Source organism: Paramisgurnus dabryanus, chromosome 2, assembly GCF_030506205.2.
Source record: "Paramisgurnus dabryanus chromosome 2, PD_genome_1.1, whole genome shotgun sequence".
Lineage (NCBI taxonomy): Eukaryota > Metazoa > Chordata > Actinopteri > Cypriniformes > Cobitidae > Paramisgurnus > Paramisgurnus dabryanus.
In genome coordinates this window covers 48,942,925-48,966,421 of record NC_133338.1, presented here as the reverse complement: position 1 = coordinate 48,966,421, position 23,497 = coordinate 48,942,925, and the positions used below count along the sequence as shown (strand labels likewise).

Sequence of the window (23,497 nt, the reverse complement as noted above, 5' to 3'; positions counted from 1 at the left end):
GAAAAAAAGGAGAAAAGATGACAGAATAACACGGCAGATTTTTGATTTTGCGTAAAAGTAAGAATTTACTTTTAAATACTGACCTGATATAATACTGATTTTGGCAGTAACTCATTTTTTTTTTTTTTTTAAATGGTGTTTATTGCGTTTTGGAACCAAACTCTTCACATATAACTAATGATAAATACATTTTTGAAGGTAGGAAATGTACAAAATATCTTCATGGAATCTAATGAGATTTGGCATAAAAAAGCCAAAGTAATGGCAACTTATGACTTGTTTCGTGGTTCAGGGTCACATATGTAACATTAGTATTCTCATTAAACTACATATTTTTGCTTGAATAGGGAAAAGCAATGAAGAAGCAGAAATGGGCATATTTCAAAAACAAGTGGAACCTTTTAGAACTGTCCATCGTCATCTTGAGCTTCACTACATTATCTGCCATTGTAAGGAGAACGATACTGGGAGACAAAGACATTGCGTACTACCAGAAACACAAAGATGAGTAAGTAGATCAGGCAGATTTCAAAGTATAATTCACCCATCTTTCCAGACATGCGTAACTTTGTTCTTTAATGAAACACAAACAGGTGAATATCAGAATACTATCCACTCTTTTTTTAAATAATGAAATTGTTGCCGTTTTCCTGTGGTTTAATACATAAAGCAATGCATTGCAACAACAACACAAAGGTTGTGGGTTCCAAGGGAATGCACATACTGATTAATGTATACATTGATTAAAGGGCACATACTATACAGAATTTTTCAAGACGTAACATGTAAGTGTCTGTGAAGTTTTAGCTCAAAGTAACCCACAGATCATTTATGATAGCATGTCCGAAATGCCCCATATTTGGGTGGGAGCAAAAAAGCAATGTTTTCATTTGTCTACCTTTAAGTGCAAATGAGCTCCTCACTCCATTACCAACGGATAGTAAGCACTTGAATACTATCCTGTGAATACAATCTGAGACAATAGTATCTTTGGCAGCATTAGCGCTACACTGTGCTAGCAAACACATTTAGGTCCCTATTTTAACGATCTAAGCGCATGGTCTAAAGCGCATGGTCTAAATGGGCATGTCCGAACCCACTTTTGCTAATTTAACGACGGGAAAAATAGTTTATGCGCCAAGCGCATGGCCTAAAAGGGTTGTGTTTTGGGCGTAACGTGCAATAAACCAATGAAAGTCATAATAAAAGCAAGTTGCGCCTGCGTCATGATTAATCCCTATTTAGAAAGCGGAATTTATAAACTGAAAAACTAAGCGGAGGAAGAAGACCACCAGTTTAAGATTAATGTTAAAAATTGTGTTGTTTTTACTGGTATTGAAATTATTATTTTTTGGATTAAAACCTTTAAAATCCATTTTCTTCAGCCATGGAAGTAAAATAGCAGGCCTTTGCTGTGTATGTATTGATATCCTACATAATCATTGTAATCTCATCAAATAATTTGCTAATATGCAAGAAAAGGTTTGTATTCTAAAAATACAAACAAGAGATAAAGGATTTACAAACGTGTGGAGAGTCGTTTCAGCACTCGGACAGCGCCATGCGTTTTTACTTAATTACTTAATAAAAAGTAATTACTTCATAAAAATGTTTGTCATCTCACCATATCAGGTGAAGCAGTGCCTTCTAACGTCTCTTAATCGGTGCTCAATATCTCCAAGAGACTCAATAATAATTTTTTACATTTTAATCCTTTAATTTTTTGTATTTAAAAATGTTTTGTGCTACTGCGCATCCAAGTGTGTGATAAGCAAACCCGTGTTGTCGTCCCGTTTATAGGTGCATATGACTAAAGCGCTTATTAAATAACAAAAACATATTGCGCCATAGACTTTAGACCAGGTTTTAGTTGATCAATGGCGTAGTCTATTTTAGTTGCCTCAAAATAGCAAAGTGCCAACAATGCGCCTGAACACACCTCGTTTTCAGACCAGAACGTACATGGGCGCAAAATTGGGCGCAAATGCATTTTCTATTTAAACAACATGGCGCTAAACGTGAAAATGATCATTGCGCCGGGTCGAAACTAGCAAAAGACACATTGCGCTGCATTGCAACGGGTGTATTATAGAGCCCTTCGACATGCTTTGGGGGAATTAACCAGTCATTCAGTCACTGTGGGTGGGGCTTTATCAGTGTGATGTCACATTAACAAGAGAATCAAAACAGCATGTCTAATGAGATTGCTTTGTGGGAAGGAATGTGTGTTTTTTTAATTGCAGGGTTGTTGTGTTTACATGCTGCCAACACACATTTATGTCCAAACACCTTGTAAAAGTGGATTTTGCATAATATGTGCCCTTTAAATGTAAGTGGAAGGAAGGAAAAATGTATCGTTAAAGGAAAACACCACAGTTTTTTTATAATTTGCTATGTTCTTACCTCAACTTAGACAAATTAATCCATACCTATCTTTTTTCAATGCATGCACTTTTAATTTTTGTACAGCGCCTTGTGAATGTGTTAGCATTTAGCCTAGCCCCATTCATTCTGTAGGATCCAAACAGGGTTGAATTTCCAGTTACAAGATTAAGTATGGTGGCACAAATAAAACTTTTTTTTTTAGCCATATGAATGAATGGGGCTAGGCTAAATGCTAACAGATTTAAGAAGCGCTGTACAAAGATTAAAAATGCATGCATTGAAAAAAGATAGGTATGTATTAATTCATCTAAGTTGAGGTAAGAACATAATAAAATATTGAAAAACGGTGGTGTTTTCCTTTAAAGGGGACAGAGAATGAAAAACCATTTTTACCTTTTGTTGAAAAATGGTAGTCTACCCACAATTGGCTACATTTTTTGAGTGGCAGCAAAGTCAGCCAATCAGTAATGAGATTGCAAGTTAAGCCAGTAGGGGGAGCCAAATAGGTGCAAAACCACTTGTTTAAAATCCCCCACCCTAATAGAGCTATCTGAGAGAGGTTTTTAGGAAGCTTCTAAGGCATTAAAAACCCAAACAAAAAAAATTTGTCTACATGTCACATCACAGAACAAGGATAAATACCCCGTTCAATCATTCTATGTCACCTTTAATATCATAATTTAAGTATAGCGCCAGCCAGTGTCATATGGACCACTTTAATGATGCTTTACATTCATGGCCTCTCTCATTCCCTTTCCTTGCACAACATGAAGGTGAGGAAGTTTAATTTTGGGGTGAACTGTTTCTTTAATGTGTAAATACTATCGTTGAATTTCATCTTAAAAATTTTATCTTCCCTCCCAGGTTTCCCACTTTCAACGACACGGCGCTTGCAGATGCTACAATGGGATATCTTTTTGCTTTCTTAGTTCTGCTGGGCAGTGTGAAAATGTGGCATCTGTTGAGACTGAACTCTAAAATCTACCTCATCACCTCTACGCTTCAGCGGGCGTGGAATGATATGTCCAACTTCATCCTGGTCATCGCCATTGTGTTCCTGGCATACTGTCTTGCTGTAAGCTTTCTTTATGAACTATATCATATAAATATTGTGTTTGTTGCAAGTTATTTGTGTGTAAAGGAAACAAACCTATCTTACATTTCTATAAACCAGGTTGTAATTCAGGAGCCCAGATGTAAATGCCACTTCTTTTAGTGATATTACCTGAATCCTCCTGGCATGTATTATAGCACTTTCATTTAATACTTTCACTTAAAGGCCATTTAGAAATACTGCTTTGTCCATTAAGAGTCATTGATAAAAAATGCTCATTTACAAGAAAACATGTCAGACGAGGGTTTAACATCTGAACGCATGTATTAGCATAATATCTAGAACTTTAAATAAGCCTGGATACTCATTATATGTCTATTTTAAAAAATAATAATTCACATAATTACTTGTTTTTAATAGTGCAATCAAATTTTTGGATGGGAGCTATACTCTTACAGATCTATACCGGATTCCTTTATGACAATCTTTAATTTGCAAGTAGGCATATTCAACTATGATGAGGTATGTAACGCATCCAATAACATATAAGTAAATACAGCAGAAAAGCTTTTTGTTAACCACGGCTATCATGTTTCCGCTACAGGTGTTAAGTTGTAATCCATTGCTCGGAGGGGTCATCATCACCACCTGTGCCGTCTTCCTCACATTTATCATGCTGACCCTCTTTGTCTCGGTCATTCTTGAGTCATTCAGTGAAGAACAGGAAAACCATCAGGTATTATTTTACATCAAAGGGACGTTTCACTTTTTTGCTAATTTTCCAGCTCCCCTAGAGTTAAACAATTGAATCTTACCGTTTTGAAATCCATTCAGCTGATCTCCAGGTCTGGCGCAGGCACTTTTAGCATAGCTTAGCACAATCCATTGAATCTGATTAGACCATTAGCATCGCGCTAAAAATAACCAAAGAGCTTCTATATTTTTCCTATTTAAAACTTCACTCTTCTGTAGTTACATCTTGTACTAAGACCGACAGAAAATTAAAAGTTGCGATTTTCTAGGCAGATCACTCTCATTCTGGCGTAATAATCAAAGACTTTGCTGCTGTAACATGGCTGTAGCAGGCGTAGTGATATTTCGCACTGCCCGAAAATAGTCCCTTGCTATTGAAGTAACCAAGGGGACTATTTTCGGGTGCTGCGTAATATCACTACGCCTCCTGGAAAATAACTTTCCTGCCGTATCATGTGTGCAGCATGTGCAAGGATATTACGCAGTGCCCGAAAATAGTCCCTTGGATCACTTTTTATAGCAGGGGACTACTTTTGGGCACTGCGTAATATCTTGCGTCTGCTGCACGCATGTTACAACAGCAAAGTCCTTGATAATTACGCCAGAATGAGAGTATAATTCCTAGCCATACTGGCCTAGAAAATCACAACTTTAAAATTCGGTCGGTCTTAGTACACAATGTAATTACAGAAGAGTCAAGTTTTAAATAGGAAAAATATAAAACTCTTTGATTTTTTTTAGCATGATGCTAACGGTCTAATCAGATTCAGTGGATTATGCTAAGCCACTTTTGAACAGCTAAATGGATTCCAAACTGTAAAAATCAATAGTTTAACTCCAGGGCTGGAAAATGAACCTATTTTCCAAAAAACTGTAGTGTCCCTTTAAAATCGTTTGGACCCAGAAGCGGTGCATGTCGTCAGACAAGCGTACAGTTCACCCAAAAATAAAATCATGTCATCATTTAGGCGACTCACCCTCATGTTATGCTGTATGAGTATATTTTATCTGTTAAACACAAAACAAGATATTTTGATAAAAGATGGTAAGCACACAGATTTCCACTGAAAAATAAATCCTATGGAAGTCAGTGTGTACCGTCAACTGTGCGCTTACAATCATTTATCAAAATATCTTCTTTATTTGGGATGAACTGTCCCTTTAAGTATGTATTTTTAGTACATTCAATTATACTTTTGGGGTGAGTAAATAGGTCAGTTCATTTTTGTCCAAAGCTAGCTCATTGTATATATATAATAACTGAAATATGTTTTCTGATACTCAAGCCTTCTGAGGAAGAGGAGTATGTCAACCTGATTAAGCTCAAGTTCCTGGGTCTCTTTGGGATCAAACGCAAGACACAAGCAGATGACAAAGAACAACTTCTTACTGACGACGGCAACTAACTTTCATCTTCTTATGATCCTACATGAACAACTGACTAAACTCCTGCTCATGTTATCAACTTAAATCATTCTGCTTTTACAATGTATCATTTAGAGTTTTAATTCCCTAGAAGGGAAACCTCTCTTTAATGAACACTACAATAAACTTAAAATGTACTCTTTGTGAATGTGTATGCTTTGCTTGAACATGTAGTGAATAAAATAAAACATGTAAGACCCAACAAGCTTGTTTAGCATTGTTTTTATAATGATACAAAAGGAATTTCACAAATCTAAATACAATGTAGCTGAAGTTGGACTGTGTTGTATCACTTGTCACCTGTCTTAATATTATAATGGTCAAAATAAAGTATTGTAGATAGTTCAGGCCTGTAACATCAAAAAAAGAGAAAAATTTTAACCAAACTCTTCCGCTTTTTTAATCAATACATGAATTATGACAGATACAATGACCAGTTAAACTTGCAGGTGGTTACAAGTGGACAAAAGAAACGCATAACTCCTCCCATAATCAGCCAAGATTGCGCAATCTCAAGTTCATGTCGACCCAGTTTCATTTCTTCTCCTTCTTGTCATCTTTCTTGGCTGAGGCATCTCCCTTCTCCTTGTCTTTATCTTTATCCTTCTCGTCCTTCTTCTCTTTCTTGCTGTCATCTTTTTCTTGTCCCTCCTTTTCCGCGTCACGGTTAGCGATTTTGTTATTGATGAGATTATGGAGCGCCACGACGGAGCGGATGAGCGAGGCCAGATAGACCACGAGCATCTGGTCGTTGGTCTTGAGGTAAAAGGCCTTGACGAATTCCTGCAGGTTGACATCGGGCAGGAGATTGAAGACGTCCTGAAGCTGGTAAATAATCTGGTGATTGATGGGCAGCTTGCCTGTTGCAACCTTCTCCAGGTAAGTCTTGATGTCTAACAGCTTGGAGTTCAGGCCTTTTAGGCCATGCACTTGATTGGTGATGCGTTGCGACAAGGTGCCGACTGTTGTGTCTTTGATATCCCTGCATGAGACAATCGGACATTTAATAGCTTGCAGATATTTTTGATACATCTAGAATGAATGAGATGTGCAAGAAGATTTACATACCGCAACAAATGTTCGACACCCACTTCCTCTGCCTCTTCTGCTCCAATCTCACTGGTCACGTGTTCAAATGTCTTAGATGTTGGAGTTCCATCCTTAAGCAAAGAAGAAAGGGGATTAAAATATATAATATTGCAAAAATAAACATTTATATAATAAAAATGCTTGTACTTACATCATGCACTTCCTCCACTGAGATGTAAGCTTCTGTCGGTAAACCCAGGTCTTTGGGTTTCACATCAATGATGACTAAAACCTTTGGGAGGTATAAGAATCACCTTTATTACAAAATTTCATGTGTGTACATGTACAAGGAATTTCTTTTAAGGAATTATTACATGTACGTAGGCCTTGCATAAATATAACAAAGGGGTGGAGTAGGGCTGCTAAACGATTAATCACGACTAATCGTTTGCAGAATCATTTTTTATATACGTGTGTGTTCTGTGTATAATAATTATGTAAATATAAATACACATGCATGTATAATTTGATGAAAAAATATTTTATAATATTTATATATTAAGTATTTATACATAAAAAAAAATATATATATATATATATATATATATATATATATATATACACACATATACACACACACGTAAATATTTTTACAACTTATAGAACTTGCATGTGTGTGTTTATATATGTACATAATTACTATACACAATACACACAAATATGATATAAACAAAAACTTTTATTCTGATAACAATTAGTCGCAATTAATCTTTTTCCAGCCCTAGTGTGGAGGGATTTCACAACTAATGAGAATGAAACTAATAAGAAAATTTCATTGTAGTATTGAGAATTTAGGAGGAAACATGCAAAAAAATCGTAATGGTCCTACAATAGGGTTCACTGTCTATTTGCAAAATGAATTTTTTTAGGGTGGCATAACGATTAACCGCAATTAATCATTTGCAGAATAAAAGTTTTTGTTTACATCATATGTGTGTGTGTATTGTGTATAATAATTATGTATACAGTATATAAACATACACACACACAAGCATGTATAATTTTAAGAAAAAAATAAATGTACATATTAAGTATTCATATTTATATATAATATAAAAATGTTTATACACATTTCTTAAATATATACATGCATGTGTGTGTATTTGTATGTACATATTATTTATACACAATACACACACATATGATGCAAAGAAAAACTTTTATTCTGCAAACGATTAGATGCAGCCCTAGTTTTTTATTTAAGTCAATTGTAACTTAACCCATTTGCGCCTGATTCTGCATGATGAAACATTACATCTACCGCCGGTTACTTTAATTTCATGTTTCTTAAGTGCTACAGCGGCTTAGATATTAAGTTTTTAGTAGATGTTAAAAATTCTTTTTTCTGAAAACCCTCAGGAGATAAGGGTATTTATCCTAGAATAACATAGGTTTTAAGATGAAACCGTCTAAAAATTTTACATCATAGTTAAAGTGACTAAAATCACATCGTTTATCAATATTATCATGGTTTTGTGAACAATTTCTAGAAATGTAAAAAAAGTACTGATGCAAACCAAATATTAAACTGATTTTACATGTAAGTGCCCTTTTGTTCAGATAAACATTAAATAAATAACATTAATCATGGCACATTTGAGGTTGTAAGAAAAATAAAGTGTTCAGATAAAACACAAGTGAGTAAATCAGATTTTCATATAAACACAGGATAAATCAGCAAGTCTGCATGTGATGTGAGAAATGTGGTGTACTTTATGACCCAGGAGTAAGCTGCACGATACCTGCGCTCAGAGTAGAAACAGAGTAGAAAGGAGCTTTAAACTCATCAGATCACATCATTTTATGAAAAATGAATAGAAAAGATGGATCCGTCTAAAGAAGAAATGTTAAGTAAACATGTTTCCCTAAATGTGAATTTTTTTTGGATTTTAATTCAGTCACACAAACACATGGGAGCAGACGTTAATGAATGTGTTTGTCTCACGTTATTGCTTAAATTGATTGATGCTGGACAGGGGTTTTTGAGTGATACTGGCATGGTTAAACAGTATAAATTTAAAAATGATCGTTACATCTCTTATTGTGAGGAGGACATGTATTTTTTTGTGAAGTAAGTGTTCAAACAACAAAGTTAGTAGGATTGAAAATATTACATACCGAATTCGAGCAGTACTGTTTCATGAGCTCATTTATGGCAATGTCATTCTTGTGCAGCTTTGGGCCTGTGTGGTACCAACCAACTATTCGCTCCCTCGCTAAAATTGAAAGAAATAAAAATGATTATTACACATTAGATATGAGGTCATGTTGAATAGACACTGTAAATAGAAAAAAAAAAGAAAATTTTGTCATTATTTAATCACCCTCATGTTGTTGTAAACCTGTATGAGTTTCTTTATTCAGTTTTATTTTGAAAAATGATGGAAATCACACAGTTGATGGTGCCCAATGACGTCCATAGTACTATTCTCCTACTATGGAAGTCAATAGGTGTCACCAACTATGTGGTTACCGTCATTTATTAAAATGCAACAGAACAAAGAAACTCATACAGGTTTACAACAACACGAGGGTGAGTAAATGATGACAGGATATTCATTTTTATCCCTTAAAATAATGCAAACACTTGGTCTTTATACGTGAAGTGATCTTACCATTGACTTTCTTGAACATGCCATACATGTTTTCCAGGTAGTCGTGGTCGAGGAACCACACCGAATCATCCTTGTCATCCTCATCAAAAGGTACTATTACACATTAAAAGCATTAGTTATTGAATATTTAAACATGAAATACATGCATTGTGCAAAAAGAGCTACAAACTTACCAGCAAAACTGTTGGACACATCAAGCACTTTTTTATGCCATGAGCCCAGCAGGACACCCACAACTCGCTTTTGGCTTCCAACTTTACCAATCCTACAAAACAAAATAAAAACAGGTGTACAGACACACTTATGATCTTGGTTGACTGTTATGTATAAGTAATAAACTTGGACACAGCAGCTATAAACATAATATGCAACTGACAATCAGAATGCAACTTATCTAGTATGGACAGTGTATTTTGACAGTTCATTTACATAGCAGCTTATTGCGTTTATATACTTAACAAATCACTTTCCCGGTATGTAAATATATGCAACTATTCGATTGTCATTATTTATCTAATATCATGAATCATTTGGCCTGATTCGAGCCGATTCCTTTGATACAACTCATCTGAACACAAACAGTACTTCAGACAGAAAATCTCAATTTAATACAATAAGTATCGTTATTGAAAAGATTTCAATCATTTTCATATTGTTATCTTCACATTAAATTGTTATTATCGTATACTGCATTATTAAAAGCACACTTTCTTTCTATAAACGGTACTGTACGTGTTACTCATCATATTATATTATGCTCGAGTCAAAAATCTGTACTTTTGTAAGAAAATAAAACTTTATCGTTATTAAGGCAAGGTTCTATATTATAACATAAAGTGCACATTTTAATGAAACAACTAATGAGAGTGTTTTTGTGAGGAGTTTAATTGAAACTGTAATGTCTAGTTAGCCTTTAGCTTGTAGCGGCTAGTTTCATTGACATAATGACAGTGAGTTAACAAATTTACCACAGCACGATCACAACACTCATATTTACCTGTTGAAATGATCCACAACACTCAGCAGCACCAAAGGATGAACAACAACCCTTTCTACTGCCAAATCCGGCATTTTTGCTGTATAAATATAGATTATTATTCAAAAACAATTCGTTTTATGTTGCTTAGCACGCCAGTTTGATACCGCACTGGCTGTTCCGCTTCTAATTCGTGTGTTTTAGCTACAGTGGGGCTTCAGTAAGAGCGAACACTGAGCGCCCCCCGGCGGAAAGAAGGATGAAAACACTCTTCAGTCTTCACTATCTTGTTATTGGAAAGACATCTTTTTTTTTAACAGACATATTGTTATTTTCTTAACAATTATCGCATGTTTAAAGTTAAAGCCATAAGGTCTCTATTTTCTCTTCCACTGATTAGAAAAAATACAACTAATAAAGTCTTATATAAAATCATTCATATTTCCTTTGCATATCTTCGGCACTTGACATTGCATACATCTTCAGGGCATATCATTATTTTTACTAAGCGTTATATTATTTGTATATATTTTACATTTTATTGTGTACTGTCACACTATTTTTAGGTCACGCTTATTGTATTGTAGACACTAGATGGCGCTGTTTTTGTAACAGAGAAAAAAATTATTCCCTTCATTTTTTACATCTCCAAGTCCAAAATCCTGTAAGTTTCAAAACTCATATCATAAGCAGTATGTGTTTACTTCATAGTACTGTTAAGTAACTTTGGCCCATCATAGAAATTTGCTAAAACTTTTTTTTTCAAACAATTAAATCGCCAGTTTAGTCTTTAGCTATAAACTAGTGGCTATATTCTGCTACAGTAACAATTCAGGTGATAATATATATGGATCAGGATCACAACAGAAACTTGTTGTATGTTGTAATAAGTATTTGTTATAATTTTCTTACATTTGCTCTCACAAAGTTTCTTTGTTTTTTAAGTTTTTAACAGATTCCCAATTTAATGTGACAATATTCCCCAATAAAGCCTAAAGTTTAACTTATGAACTTAAATGGGACATTTCCAAAGACTTTATAAAATTTTAAAAAGAAATCTAAAAAAAAAAAAAAAAGTATGAATGTGAAGTTCTTGCTCAAAATATCATATAGATCATTTAGTATAGCATGTTAAAATTGCCACTATGTAGATGTGAGCAAAAATGTGCAATTTTGGGTGCGTTCTTTTAAATGCAAATGAGCTGATCTCTGCACTTAATTGTATTGCTGTGGTTGGATAGTGCAGATTAAGAGGCGGTATTATCCCCTTCTGACATCACATGGGGAGCCAATGACCTATTTTTTCACATGCTTGCAGAGAATGTTACTGAGTTGTTCCTTTCAAATTTTCTAGGTTGATAAAAGCACTGGGGACCCAATTATAGCACTTAAACATGAAAAAGTCAGATTTTCATGATAGGTCCCCTTTAAGGCTTTAGCGAGCAACAATAACTTATTTTTAATCAAAGCATTATAATTAAAAACATTATGTAGACACGGATATTTTATTAAAAACTCATTTGACATAAAGATCACATCTTTGTAAGGACAATAGTGAATGTAATGATGAATCATGTCTCAAGCTGCCAAAAGATGTGTCAAACAGTAGTCCTCACAGCCTGCGTTGTCCATAGACAATAATGGTTTAATCTGTCACAAAAACATCACTAGCACGATGGCATGACTCCTCATGTAGACACTGACTTTGAACAATACAATAAAAATATAAGATGAAATAGACATAAGACATATTTCCCACACATTTTAATATAGATACTATTAAAAGTAATAGTTTTGTTTTAAGATATAACATTACCGAATACTATGGAACATTAAATACATATACATTACAAGCAACCACCACCACCACTATATATAACACTAAAAGATCCATTGCATGTACAATTAAACCAGTTAAGCCTATTTTACGTTTATTAGTGTAATCACCTGACTAGAAAAGCGTTCGACGTATTCTTCAAACAGCGCTGCGCAGACTGGTCAGCTTATTACGTCGAAGTACCGCGATAGCGATGTAAAAACTGTACTTGTGATTCACTCTCGCGGTACTTTTTCATATGCCAATGTGTGCATGACGCGGAACACAACTTATTTGTCTTGATGACGCGTGGAGTGGGCGGGAACTGAAACAGACAAACTAAACACAAGACACACACACAGTCGTACTGACTGGCCGTGTACACACACACGTTAAGGAGAGCGCTTAACAACGCCAGCGCTTTATTTATGATAAACAGAAGTGGCACTTTGTACTTTTTCTGCACGTGGCTTTTGTTTGTTTTCTTTCATCATTTTGGCAAAGGCGAACGATGGCTAGTTGTTAGAGTCTGCGTTTGGAGTGCAAGTCTGTTGAAAATTCTTTGCGGATCGGAGGCTCTGCGATGCCCTCTGATTTCACGTCGCTTTTTAGCGCGGATATCGACCTCGATTCGCCAAAGTCTCTCTACTCCAAAGGTAACTCACTGCACAATTGAAACGCGCTCTTGAACTCCAACTTCACAGCGCGTGTAAATGCTGCTTCTCAAAACGTAGTATGCTGTCTACCTAGTCCTAAAGGGCATTATGTTCACCGTGTTGGCATATAAGCATAGGGCACCATATGTACTATGTAGATAGAATTATTGACTAAATGCGTTTTAACTCGGATGTCCTTACTATGATGCTGTCTAGAAAGGCAGCTCAGTTGGTTTTGAGACAAGGTCCGTGTGCGTCCTACTGAGGTGTTACACAGTTAAGTTGTTAGTTTACATAGTCCATTTGACAGGTAGTTTAAATGGTGATCAAATAAATGACCTTGTGGGGTGATGCACACATTGCATGTGTCTGTGTTGACGAGGGCTGATAGTCAACATAGAGTTTGTTGACTGTCACTGCGCAATGTAAATAAGGTTACGTTTTATTATTTAATATGGCCTCTCTTACCTCTTATTAAAGTTGTATTGTGTTTTTTGAGTTGCCCAACTGTGTTTTAAATGAATTTAAGCCGGCTTTTATATTTTTTGAGCTTTATAACTTATTCATGGACCTTTAAAGGTGCCAAAGAATGCATTGTAGTTATATGTTCAATTGTTTTTTGATATTTACATAAAAGGTATGTAACTTTATTAAGTGCAAAAATTATAACTATAACGTATTATTAATACGTTTTACATGTCCATTTACAACCCTAAGATTTGTCCTTTGAATGAAATTGTCTATTTTTGCCCTATTTGGAAGTGTCATGAATAATAATGTTGAGCTCTGCTCTGATTGGCTCTGCTGTGCTCTGCTCTCTCTGAGGCTCATGTCAGTAGCTCACATTAGTAAACAGACCTTATATGTTTAAGCCTGTATCAGACGAAAATACAGATTTTACAGAACAACTAATTGTATGGAGATTGTTAATAAACATTTCTGAGTGGTAAGTTTGTGTGTTTTTTCAGTATGGACCCACAAAACGTGCCTGTATCGCCAATAGTAGAACTTTAGCCTTAACGTTAGCATATAGCATTAACTAGCATATAGCGCTAACTGAACAGTCACAATACAACTGTTTTTAGCATTTCTATAACTTTTTAATTAATTTAATGCATAATTTAATGTTGGGGCGTACATCTTGACTGTGATGTCACAGTCTGTTATGTTGAGATTTGCCGGTTTTCCAGCGGTCTTTTGCGTGCACAAGGTTTAAATAAAAATTAGGAAACAAATGCGTTTAAGGCTCACGATATGTCATTACCATGTACAAAGCTGTTATTATTCATCTATGCCTAGGTAAATACGAAAGGAATAATTGACAACGGGCCGTTAAATTATTCAGAAATAATGCACACCGCTTATACACAGAATAATTATAAGGACCCAAGTCAATTGTTCCGCTTATACCACGGTTACCACAAACATTGCTCTGATGCCTATTTATAAGACATTTGACAAGTTGGGTATGCGTGTTTTTTTGCAGAAAAAATCAACACCAATGGAACATTTCTTAGCCAATCAGAATAAAGCATTCAACAGCCCCGTGGTATAACGTTTTTTATTCTATGGCACCTTTAAGTCAGTAAACCACCGTCTGTTTGTTTTAGAAGTGAATGACTGATTCATATCTATTTGTTATTAGATTAGAGTTAGTTAATGGATTTACTGTTTGACATCCATGCACACTTTCTGAATAAGTCCTGTTGTTTACATTATTGTTACTTTAACATAAACATATAAATAACTTGAGTACAATATTATTGTTGAGTGTCGTATATAGGGTTCATAAATGGTATCTCGGTGTCACTGAGGCGCTACCCTTTCAAAAAGTACACATTTCCACCTAAAAAGTTCATATTACTACCTCCGAGGTTAGTACCAGATTGCACATTGGTACCTTAATGGTACCAAATGTATAAATAACTGTACCTAAATGGTACATATTAGGACTTTTTTTAGGGTACTGCCCTAGTGACAGCTTGGGACAATTTTTCAGTCACATACACATACAGAAGCATACGTTCATGTCTGATCAGAATAAAGCAGCAGTTGCAGGCAGCAATCCTTGATATAAACTAACATTAAGTCAGACTTAAACTAATAACTTGGTTGTTGCTGTATTCATTCTCATAGTTTGAGAGTCATTATGGGCAGCAATCTCATGAAATGAAACTCCACTGTTTCATTCTGTTGGTGGATTTTTAATTTCCTGTGTTTTAGATGCTTCTTATAGTTATGTTGGACATATAAGCTGTAGACAGATTTTATTTGCCAAGTGATTTGATAGATGTTCCTATCTTATTAGATTTTTCCTTCAATGATCGTTGTTTTTCCTCTGGTGTCTGTTGTAGTATCCTAAATCAGGGCTTTAGCCTGGTCACACGTTACGTAAGACATGGGCTAATCTCATTTGCTTAGGTTTTGTAGGTAGACGCTAGACACCACTGTTGTTATTGTTGTGTGGTTTCACACACGAATGAAAGAACCTATTTCATTACTCTTGTCTTGTTTCTCCAGCTACGATTGAGTTTTGATGATGAAAACAAAGCTACTTCTTTATAATGGTTTTTGGGCATTCAGCAAGTGCATTTTGTCTTGGTCATTGTTGGTTACCGAAAGCTGCTTAGGGTACTAAACAAACAACACCTTTCTGTTTCTTGGTCAACTTCCTCTGGACAGATATCACAGGTGAACACAAGGTTACAGTGAAAAGGGTTAACAAACCCAAGTTAACATGTTTAGAGCAAAAAGATGGCTAATGAACATTTCGCTTTTAAAGTTTCTAAACTGGGAACGGGCCCCCCTTGAGGGGTGTGAGAAGGTCCCCAGTTTTATGACACTTTTTTTAAAATAATATTAATTCATCATAAATTCTGTTGAATTTTAACCTCAGAAAAATACCACTACATTGTATAATTTAATATAATTTTATATAATTATTATTATTATTTAAAGGTGCAAAAGAGGATGTTTGTTTTATACATTTTTGCAATATTACTTGAAACTGTCTTTACTAAATGATAAAAGACTATTTATTAGCTGCACTGAAAGTAATAATATTAATATACGTCATCTGTGCACAAGATAGGGCCTTAAAAACATCAGCCAATTGCTCATGCGGTCATTGCATAAGCGATTGGCCCTCTGGCTTGTCAATCACTGTCATTACGATCCTTGTGAGAGACGTGCGCGCGCCAGTAACTAAACACAGGCGACGCATGCGCATAGCGCATGAAACTCCGTCTTAAGTTTCGTTTTGTTTTCATTGTCGATCCTGCTTTCCTCTTCGAATTTGCACCACGGTAGAGAAGAAACTCGAAGGAGGACGCAAAAGAAAGACTTTTTTAAGCCGCTGAGAATAGGAGAAAATTGTCAGAAGAACGTAATGTAAACAGAGTTGTTATTGGAAAAACATTTCAACGCTGGAGAGCAATGAAGGAACAGAGAGGTGTCAAGACAGACGCGCAGTTCGCAAAATTCTTCCCGACAGGTAACAGTGATTATTCTTTCTTTGGGGAATAATTATTGTTGTACTGTTATTCACCAATATTGACGTTGTTCTTGTACTGTAGTTGTCTGCTACATGCTAGTTGAAATGGGAGTAGCGTCGACTGATCTAACGTTTTACCGTCTTATTTGTTTATTTTCATAATTTCACATAATGAATCCACTGACGCGAGTCACGCGACACAGCATATGCCGGTGGTAAACAAACACTCGTGTTCAAATATTCATGCACGAGTTTTGGAAGGTCCTAGAAATAAGCCGTGAAGGAGGGAGGCTGTTCTTACGCATGCGCTCATTTAAAAACTAAGTAATCGTTTTTTGGATTATCAGTCGGCGAAAAACATCCTCTTTTGCGCCTTTAACTTTTCCCCATTGTTTATCGGTATTTCGTTTTTTTTTTTATATTGGATTTTAATTGGAAAATATAGCTGCAAGCAGCGATGGCGGGCCCTCGCACGTTTGTTTACCGCTACACGGTGCCTCCGAGAAAACGATGCACGGTGGGCATGTGCATCAAGTGGGTATATATCAGTGTACTCTTTCATGTTGCTACTGACCCATTTAGGTACAGTAGGTAAAAGAAACCCCATATTTTAGACAAACGGGGGCGCTAGTCAGTCACTAAATAGACACGCCTTTATCTGACGTTTTTGTCAACACTTAACAGCCGACAAATCAGATGTGTGTGCCAAATTTAAACTTAATCTACGCTGCCAAGAGCCTGAAATATGCCTGAAATAAAAGTAAGTTTGACGCGTTGCCATGGGAACAGCGTTCGATGTGTCAAAAATTCCTTTGCAATTTAACATCTTCAATGTCTCAGCATCATGTTGACCACTTCTGGTGTCAATCGCATGAATCCCATACGAGGAGTATTCAAAAGTTCACAGCATGTAAATGTCAGCCTTAAATATGCTGGAAAATGAAAGCAAAGTTTGACTCGTTGCCATGGGAACAACGTTTGAGATATCAAATATCCCTTCACAATTTATCATCTACAATGTCTCAGCATCATGTTGACAACTTCTGGAGTCAATCGCATGAAAATCCTAGAAGGAGTATATAAAAGAGCATCGCATGGAACTGTAAGGCTTAAATATGCCTTTAAAATGAAAGTAAAGTTTGACAGGTTGCCATGGAAACAGCGTTCGAGATATCAAAAATCCCTTCGCAATTTATCACCTACAATGTCTTGGCATCATGTTGACCACTTCTTGTGTCAATCGCATGAAAATCCTAGAAGGAGTATTTAAAAGAACATCGCATGGAACTGTCAAAAAAATCCAGCTTTGTGACTGACACACTTCCTGGCGCCTGGTGGTGGCGCTATACCCGGGAGTCACAATAGGCACATCGATGCGATCGGAATCTTCAGACGAACAAACACCCCGCATGGCATCACAATAAGATATTTTTTGCCTTAGATATTAGACACTTCCTGTTTCTCTGATGTCGCCATAAATTTGTCGGCTCGCCATGGCAGAACCGTTCGAGATATCAAAAATCCCTTCGCAATTTAGCAAGTCCAATGTCTCGACATCATGTTCACCACGTTTGGTGTCAATCCCATGAATCCACTAGGAGGAGTATTTAAAAGTTCAACGCATTCATTTTTTAAACAATCCAAAATAGCCGACTTCCTGTTGGGCAGAGCTTAAATCTTAAAGTGCGAAAGTTGTTCGGGTCGATGAGATCTACATGCGTACCAACTCCCGTACATGTGCGTACATTTTTGCCCGATCTGTGCATCAATGTTATTTTTTTGCATTACAGGGGGCGCTACAGAGCTCCCTTGCCACGCCCATATTCCAGCCTTTGCATGAGCCTAGTGGCACGTGACTTTGACATCTGTGCCAAATTTCCGTTGTTTTCGAGCATGTTAAGGCACCCAAAGTGCACGCCAAGAGCTTAAATATGCCTGAAAATGAAAGTAAAGTTTGACGTGTTGCCATGGGAACAGCGTTCGAGATATCAAAAATCCCTTCGCAATTTATCATCTACAATGTCTCTGCATCGTGTTGACCGCTTTTGGTGTCAATCGCATGAAAATCCTAGGAGGAGTATTTAAAAGTTCACCATATGCAACTGTCAAGAAATCCACCTTTTGTGACTGCCACACTTCCTGGTGCCTGTTGGTGGCGCTATACCCGAGACTCAAAATAGGCACATCGATGCGATCGGAATCCTTGGCCGAACATACACACTGCGTTTCATCCCAATAAGACATTTTTTGCTTTAGATATTAGACACTTCCTGTTTCATTGAATTCGCCATAAATTTGTCGCCTCGTCATGGCAACACCGTTTGAGATATCAAAAATCCCTTCGCAATTTAGCAAGTCCAATGTCTCAGCATCATGTTCACCACGTTTGGTGTCAATCGTATGAATTCCCTAGGAGAAGTATTTAAAAGTTCATGACTGACACACTTCCTGGCGCCTGGTGGTGGCGCTATACCCGGGAGTCACAATAGGCACATCGATGCGATCGGAATCTTCAGACGAACAAACACCCCGCATGGCATCACAATAAGACATTTTTTACCTTAGATATTAAACACTTCCTGTTTCTCTGATTTCGCCACAACTTTGTCGCCTCGCCATGGCAGAACCGTTCGAGATATCAAAAATCCCTTCGCAATTTAGCAAGTACAATGTCTCGACATCATGATCACCACATTTGGTGTCATTCGCACGAATCCCCTAGGAGGAGTATTTAAAAGTTCAACGCATGCATTTTTTAAACAGTCCAAAATAGCCGACTTCCTGTTGGGCGGAGCTTAAATGTTAGAGGGCGAAAGTTGTTCGGGTCGATGAGATCTATAAGCGTACCAAGTCTCGTACATGTGCGTACATTTTTGCCCGATCTGTGCATCAATGTTTTTTTTTGCATTACAGGGGGCGCTACAGAGCCCCTGTGCCACGCCCGTGTTCCAGCCTTTGGATTTCTGCGATGACGGACGACTCTGACGTCTGTGCCAATTTTCAAGAGTTTTCGAGTATGTTAAGGCCCCCAAAAAGTCCAAAAGTGTTAAAAAAAAATATATAGCTGCAAGCAGCAATGGCGGGCCCTCGCACGTTTTTTACCGCTACACGATGCGTCCGAGAAAACGATGCACGGCGGGCAAGGGCATCAAGTGGGTAAACATCAGTGGGCTATTTAATGTTGTTACTGAGCCATTTGGGGACTGTAGGTAAAAGAAAAACCCCACATTTTAGACAAACGGGGGCGCTAGTGAGCCACTAAAGAGACACGCCTTTGTCTGACCTATTTGTCCACTCTGAACAGCCGACAACTCTGATGTTTGTGCCGACTTTTAGGTTAATCTAAGCACGCCAAGAGTCCTAAATATGCCTGAAATAAATGTAAAGTTTGGGGGGTTGCCATGGGAACAGCGTTTGAGATATCAAAAATCCCTTCGCAATTTATCATCTACAATGTCTCAGCATCATGTTGACAACTTCTGGAGTCAATTGCATGAAAATCCTAGAAGGAGTATTTAAAAGAGCATCGCATGGAACTGTAAGGCTTAAATATGCCTTTAAAATGAAAGTAAAGTTTGACAGGTTGCCATGGGAACAGCGTTTGAGATATCAAAAATCCCTTCGCAATTTATCATCTACAATGTCTCTGCATCATGTTGACCACTTCTTGTGTCAATCGCATGAAAATCCTAGAAGGAGTATTTAAAAGAACATTGCATGGAACTGTCAAAAAAATCCAGCTTTGTGACTGACACACTTCCTGGCGCCTGGTGGTGGCGCTATACCCGGGAGTCACAATAGGCACATCGATGCGATCGGAATCTTCAGACGAACAAACACCCCGCATGGCATCACAATAAGATATTTTTTGCCTTAGATATTAGACACTTCCTGTTTCTCTGATTTCGCCATAAATTTGTCAGCTCGCCTTGGCAGAACCGTTCGAGATATCAAAAATCCCTTCGCAATTTATCATCTACTATGTCTCGGCATTATGTTGACCACTTTTGGTGTCAATTGCATGATTATTCTAGAAGGAGTATTTAAAAGAACATCGGCATCAACTGAAAGGCTTAAATATGCCTTTAAAATGAAAGTAAAGTTTGACGCATTGCCATGGGAACAGCGTTTGAGATATCAAAAATCCCTTCACAATTCATCATCTACAATGTCTCAGCATTATGTTGACCACTTCTGGAGTCAATCACATTATTTCCTCAGGAGGAGTATTTAAAAGTTTACCACACGCAGATGTAAGGTTTAAATATGCCTTCAAAATGAAAGTAAAGTTTGACAGGTTGCCATGGGAACAGCGTTTGAGATATCAAAAATCCCTTCGCAATTTATCATCTACAATGTCTTGGCATCATGTTGACCAATTCTCGTGTCAATCGCATGAAAATCCTAGGAGGAGTATTTAAAAGAACATCGCATGGAACTGTCAAAAAAATCCAGCTTTATGACTGACACACTTCCTGGCGCCTGGTGGTGGCGCTATACCCGGGAGTCACAATAGGCACATTGATGCGATCGGAATCTTCAGACGAACAAACACCCCGCGTGTCATCACAATAAGACATTTTTTGCCTTAGATATTAGACACTTCCTGTTTCTCTGAATTCGCCATAAATTTGTTGCCTCGCCATGGCAACACCGTTCGAGATATCAAAAATCCCTTCGCAATTTAGCAAGTCCAATGTCTCGACATCATGTTCACCACGTTTGGTGTCAATCGCATGCATCCTCTAGGAGGAGTATTTAAAAGTTCATGACTGACACATTTCCTGGCGCCTGGTGGTGGCGCTATACCCGGGAGTCACAATAGGCACATCGATGCGATCGGAATCTTCAGACGAACAAACACCCCGCATGGCATCACAATAAGACATTTTTTACCTTAGATATTAAACACTTCCTGTTTCTCTGATTTCGCCACAACTTTGTCGCCTCGCCATGGCAGAACCGTTCAAGATATCAAAAATCCCTTCGCAATTTATTAAGTACAATGTCTCGACATCATGTTCACCACGTTTGGTGTCAATCGCATGAATCCTCTAGGAGGAGTATTCAAAAGTTCACCGCATGCATTTTTTAAACAATCCAAAATGTCCGACTTCCTGTTGGGCGGAGCTAAAATGTTAGAGGGCGAAAGTTGTTCGGGTCGATGAGATCTATATGCGTACCAACTCTCGTACATGTGCGTACATGTTTGCCCGATCTGTGCATCAATGTTTTTTGTTGCATTACAGGGGGCGCTACAGAGCCCCCTTGCCACGCCCGTGTTCCAGTCTTTGGTTTTCTGCGATCACGGATGACTCTGACGTCTGTGCCAAATTTCAAGAGTTTTCGAGTATGTTAAGGCACCCAAAATGTCCAAAAGTGTTGGAAAAAAAAAAAAAATTAAAAACAATAATTCTAGCAAAACCAATAGGGCTTCGCACCTTTCGGTGCAGGCCATTCTGGCCTGCTCCTCGGTGCTCGAGCCCTAATTATCGGCAATAGCGGAAACGCGCATATTGCAATACACATATCGCAATCGTTTGCAAAAACTGATTAATTTTAATACTTTAAAAAGTTAAGCACAGTCAGAGTTTTAGGTTGATGCAGATAGTAAAAGAACTGGCGAAACGTTCTTTGTGAAATGTACATTATTATATAATTTACAGTTTATAAATATTTTTTTTATTATTTAAATTGATTTTACAAACCTAAAGCATAATTGTATTGCATATCATATATTGCACAATTTAACAAGTTACCACACATCGTATTTCACTTAAATATCGCACTGCACTAATAGAAACCACTGTTATTTATTAGGGCTGGGTATCGATTCAAATGTTCTGGATCGAATAGATTTAGATTCATAAGCTATCGATTCGATTTTGATTCTCTGTTTGATTCTGATTCTCGGACCGATTTTTATACTCGATTCTCGATTCAACTCAATGAATATAGATTTAATACAAATACTTTATTCATATAAAAAGTTTACAAGTGGGTAATTAATAAAAAGAAATTAAAAGCCACCAACCTATATATTACACTTTTTTTATTTTAGGCAGGGCTGGCGTCAAGGGGGGGCATTCGCGGGCACTGCCCCCCGAACAGGTTGTTGTGCCCCCCCTACAAAGTTTTTTATTACTTTAATATATATCAAGAATAATTAAAATAAATTAAACATTGAATGTTTCATGACTTATAATATAATCAAATGAGGAAAATATAGTTGATATATGTTTTCTTTAATTAAAATAGACCAGTTTCTCTGATTGGATGTATTGCCGCGTCTCACCCGTCTTACGTCTTTAGCATATTTGTGACTTGATACTAGCAACGTGTTTTTTCGCGGCATTTTATGGATCGTGTAAAATATGGATATTAGAACATTAAGAACGAATCAGCACCGCCTGCTTCATCTTCATGCAAACACAGACTGGCTCAAACTCGGAGATTAGAGGTTGAGGTGAAATTTACAAATCAACAGGACACTGTTTTAAGGAAGTTTAATGTTCTTACACGCCGTCTTCAGCTATTTCAAAGGTAAGTTAGCGTTGTTTTAAATTACGTAAGGTTAAATGTGAAGTGTGGCTATAGACCGTTAACAGCATTACGACGTGATAATGGTAAAGCGGCTTTTTAAAGCTAGGACGCGGTGTGCGCTGCACTATGAAACCCGTTCATTTCAATGGCTTGTGCCGCGCGAGGGCGGTTTGTTGTTGCGTCGAGAAGCGGGAGCGCAGCACTCACGCCGTGGTTGAAGTTCAATAGTTTTGCGCATAGTTTGTGGTCTTTTGCACTTTATACGGGAAATGAGCTGACAGTCTGTACCAGTTGTATGAGTGTGTGCTTGCTGTATTTGTTGTTTAAATGTCTTGTTTTTGCAAGTTATTGTTGCTATTGCGTGCCCCCCGTTGGAAGCCGAGTGCCCCCCTGTTAGTTACGGTCTGGCGCGGCTCTGATTTTAGGTACACTTGGATACATTACAGAACCAATCTCTAATTTTCAAATGCATTCAGTTATGTTAAATACAATACAATTTTGATGCAAAATGAAAAATGTATGCTGAAAAAGTCAAAACAGTCGCATTACATTATCAAACTGGATCAGGTTATAAAAAAAAATCGATTAGTGGCCTTTGAGAATCGATTTTTAATCGACCATGTTTTAAAAAACAATTAATAGAAATTTCTATGACTTTATAAAATGTGCAATGGCATTCCTAAAACCTAGTT

The 23,497-nt window shown here is 37.0% G+C and overlaps 3 protein-coding genes across 8 annotated transcripts in view; 2 read left to right on the top strand and 1 right to left on the bottom strand.

The window, feature by feature from the left end:
- pkd1l2b (polycystic kidney disease 1 like 2b) overlaps positions 1-5,714 on the top strand; it is a 33,026-nt gene extending 27,312 nt beyond the window's left edge. The window contains exons 30-34 of the mRNA XM_065261406.1: positions 348-508; positions 3,250-3,460; positions 3,860-3,961; positions 4,044-4,175; positions 5,479-5,714. Coding sequence (XP_065117478.1) covers positions 348-508; positions 3,250-3,460; positions 3,860-3,961; positions 4,044-4,175; positions 5,479-5,598 — 726 coding nt within the window. The 3' untranslated portion in view covers positions 5,599-5,714. The remainder of the gene's footprint in view (positions 1-347; positions 509-3,249; positions 3,461-3,859; positions 3,962-4,043; positions 4,176-5,478) is intronic.
- A 109-nt stretch (positions 5,715-5,823) lies between these two features.
- On the bottom strand, positions 5,824-10,509 carry psmd7 (proteasome 26S subunit, non-ATPase 7). Its single transcript, XM_065261498.1, has 7 exons — positions 10,319-10,509; positions 9,495-9,586; positions 9,322-9,414; positions 8,825-8,922; positions 6,858-6,938; positions 6,686-6,777; positions 5,824-6,599 (listed from the first exon to the last, which is right to left on the bottom strand). The coding sequence occupies exons 1-7, from the start codon at positions 10,390-10,392 to the stop codon at positions 6,152-6,154; spliced, it is 978 nt and encodes a 325-aa protein (XP_065117570.1). The 5' UTR covers positions 10,393-10,509; the 3' UTR covers positions 5,824-6,151.
- Positions 10,510-12,463: 1,954 nt separating this feature from the next.
- nfat5b (nuclear factor of activated T cells 5b) overlaps positions 12,464-23,497 on the top strand; it is a 53,501-nt gene continuing 42,467 nt past the window's right edge. For 5 of the 6 annotated variants that reach the window (XM_065261492.1, XM_065261491.1, XM_065261490.1 and 2 more), the window contains exon 1: positions 12,464-12,769. In XM_065261492.1, the coding sequence (XP_065117564.1) occupies positions 12,697-12,769 (73 nt within the window). In that variant the 5' untranslated portion in view covers positions 12,464-12,696. Of the gene's footprint in view, positions 12,770-22,500; positions 22,806-23,497 lie in introns of those variants that run through there. The other variant, XM_065261493.2, reaches the window with a different exon arrangement.

What these genes read in the sequence shown, in the direction of transcription:
- psmd7 (XM_065261498.1), bottom strand. Translation starts at nt 10,392, where the DNA reads ATGCCGGATTTGGCAGTAGAAAGGGTTGTTGTTCATCCTTTGGTGCTG. An exon ending in AACAGTACTGCTCGAATTCG is followed by an intron (nt 6,939 to 8,824) that starts GTATGTAATATT and finishes TACCTCCCAAAG; the next exon opens with GTTTTAGTCATCATTGATGT. An exon ending in GGTGTCGAACATTTGTTGCG is followed by an intron (nt 6,600 to 6,685) that starts GTATGTAAATCT and finishes TGTCTCATGCAG; the next exon opens with GGATATCAAAGACACAACAG.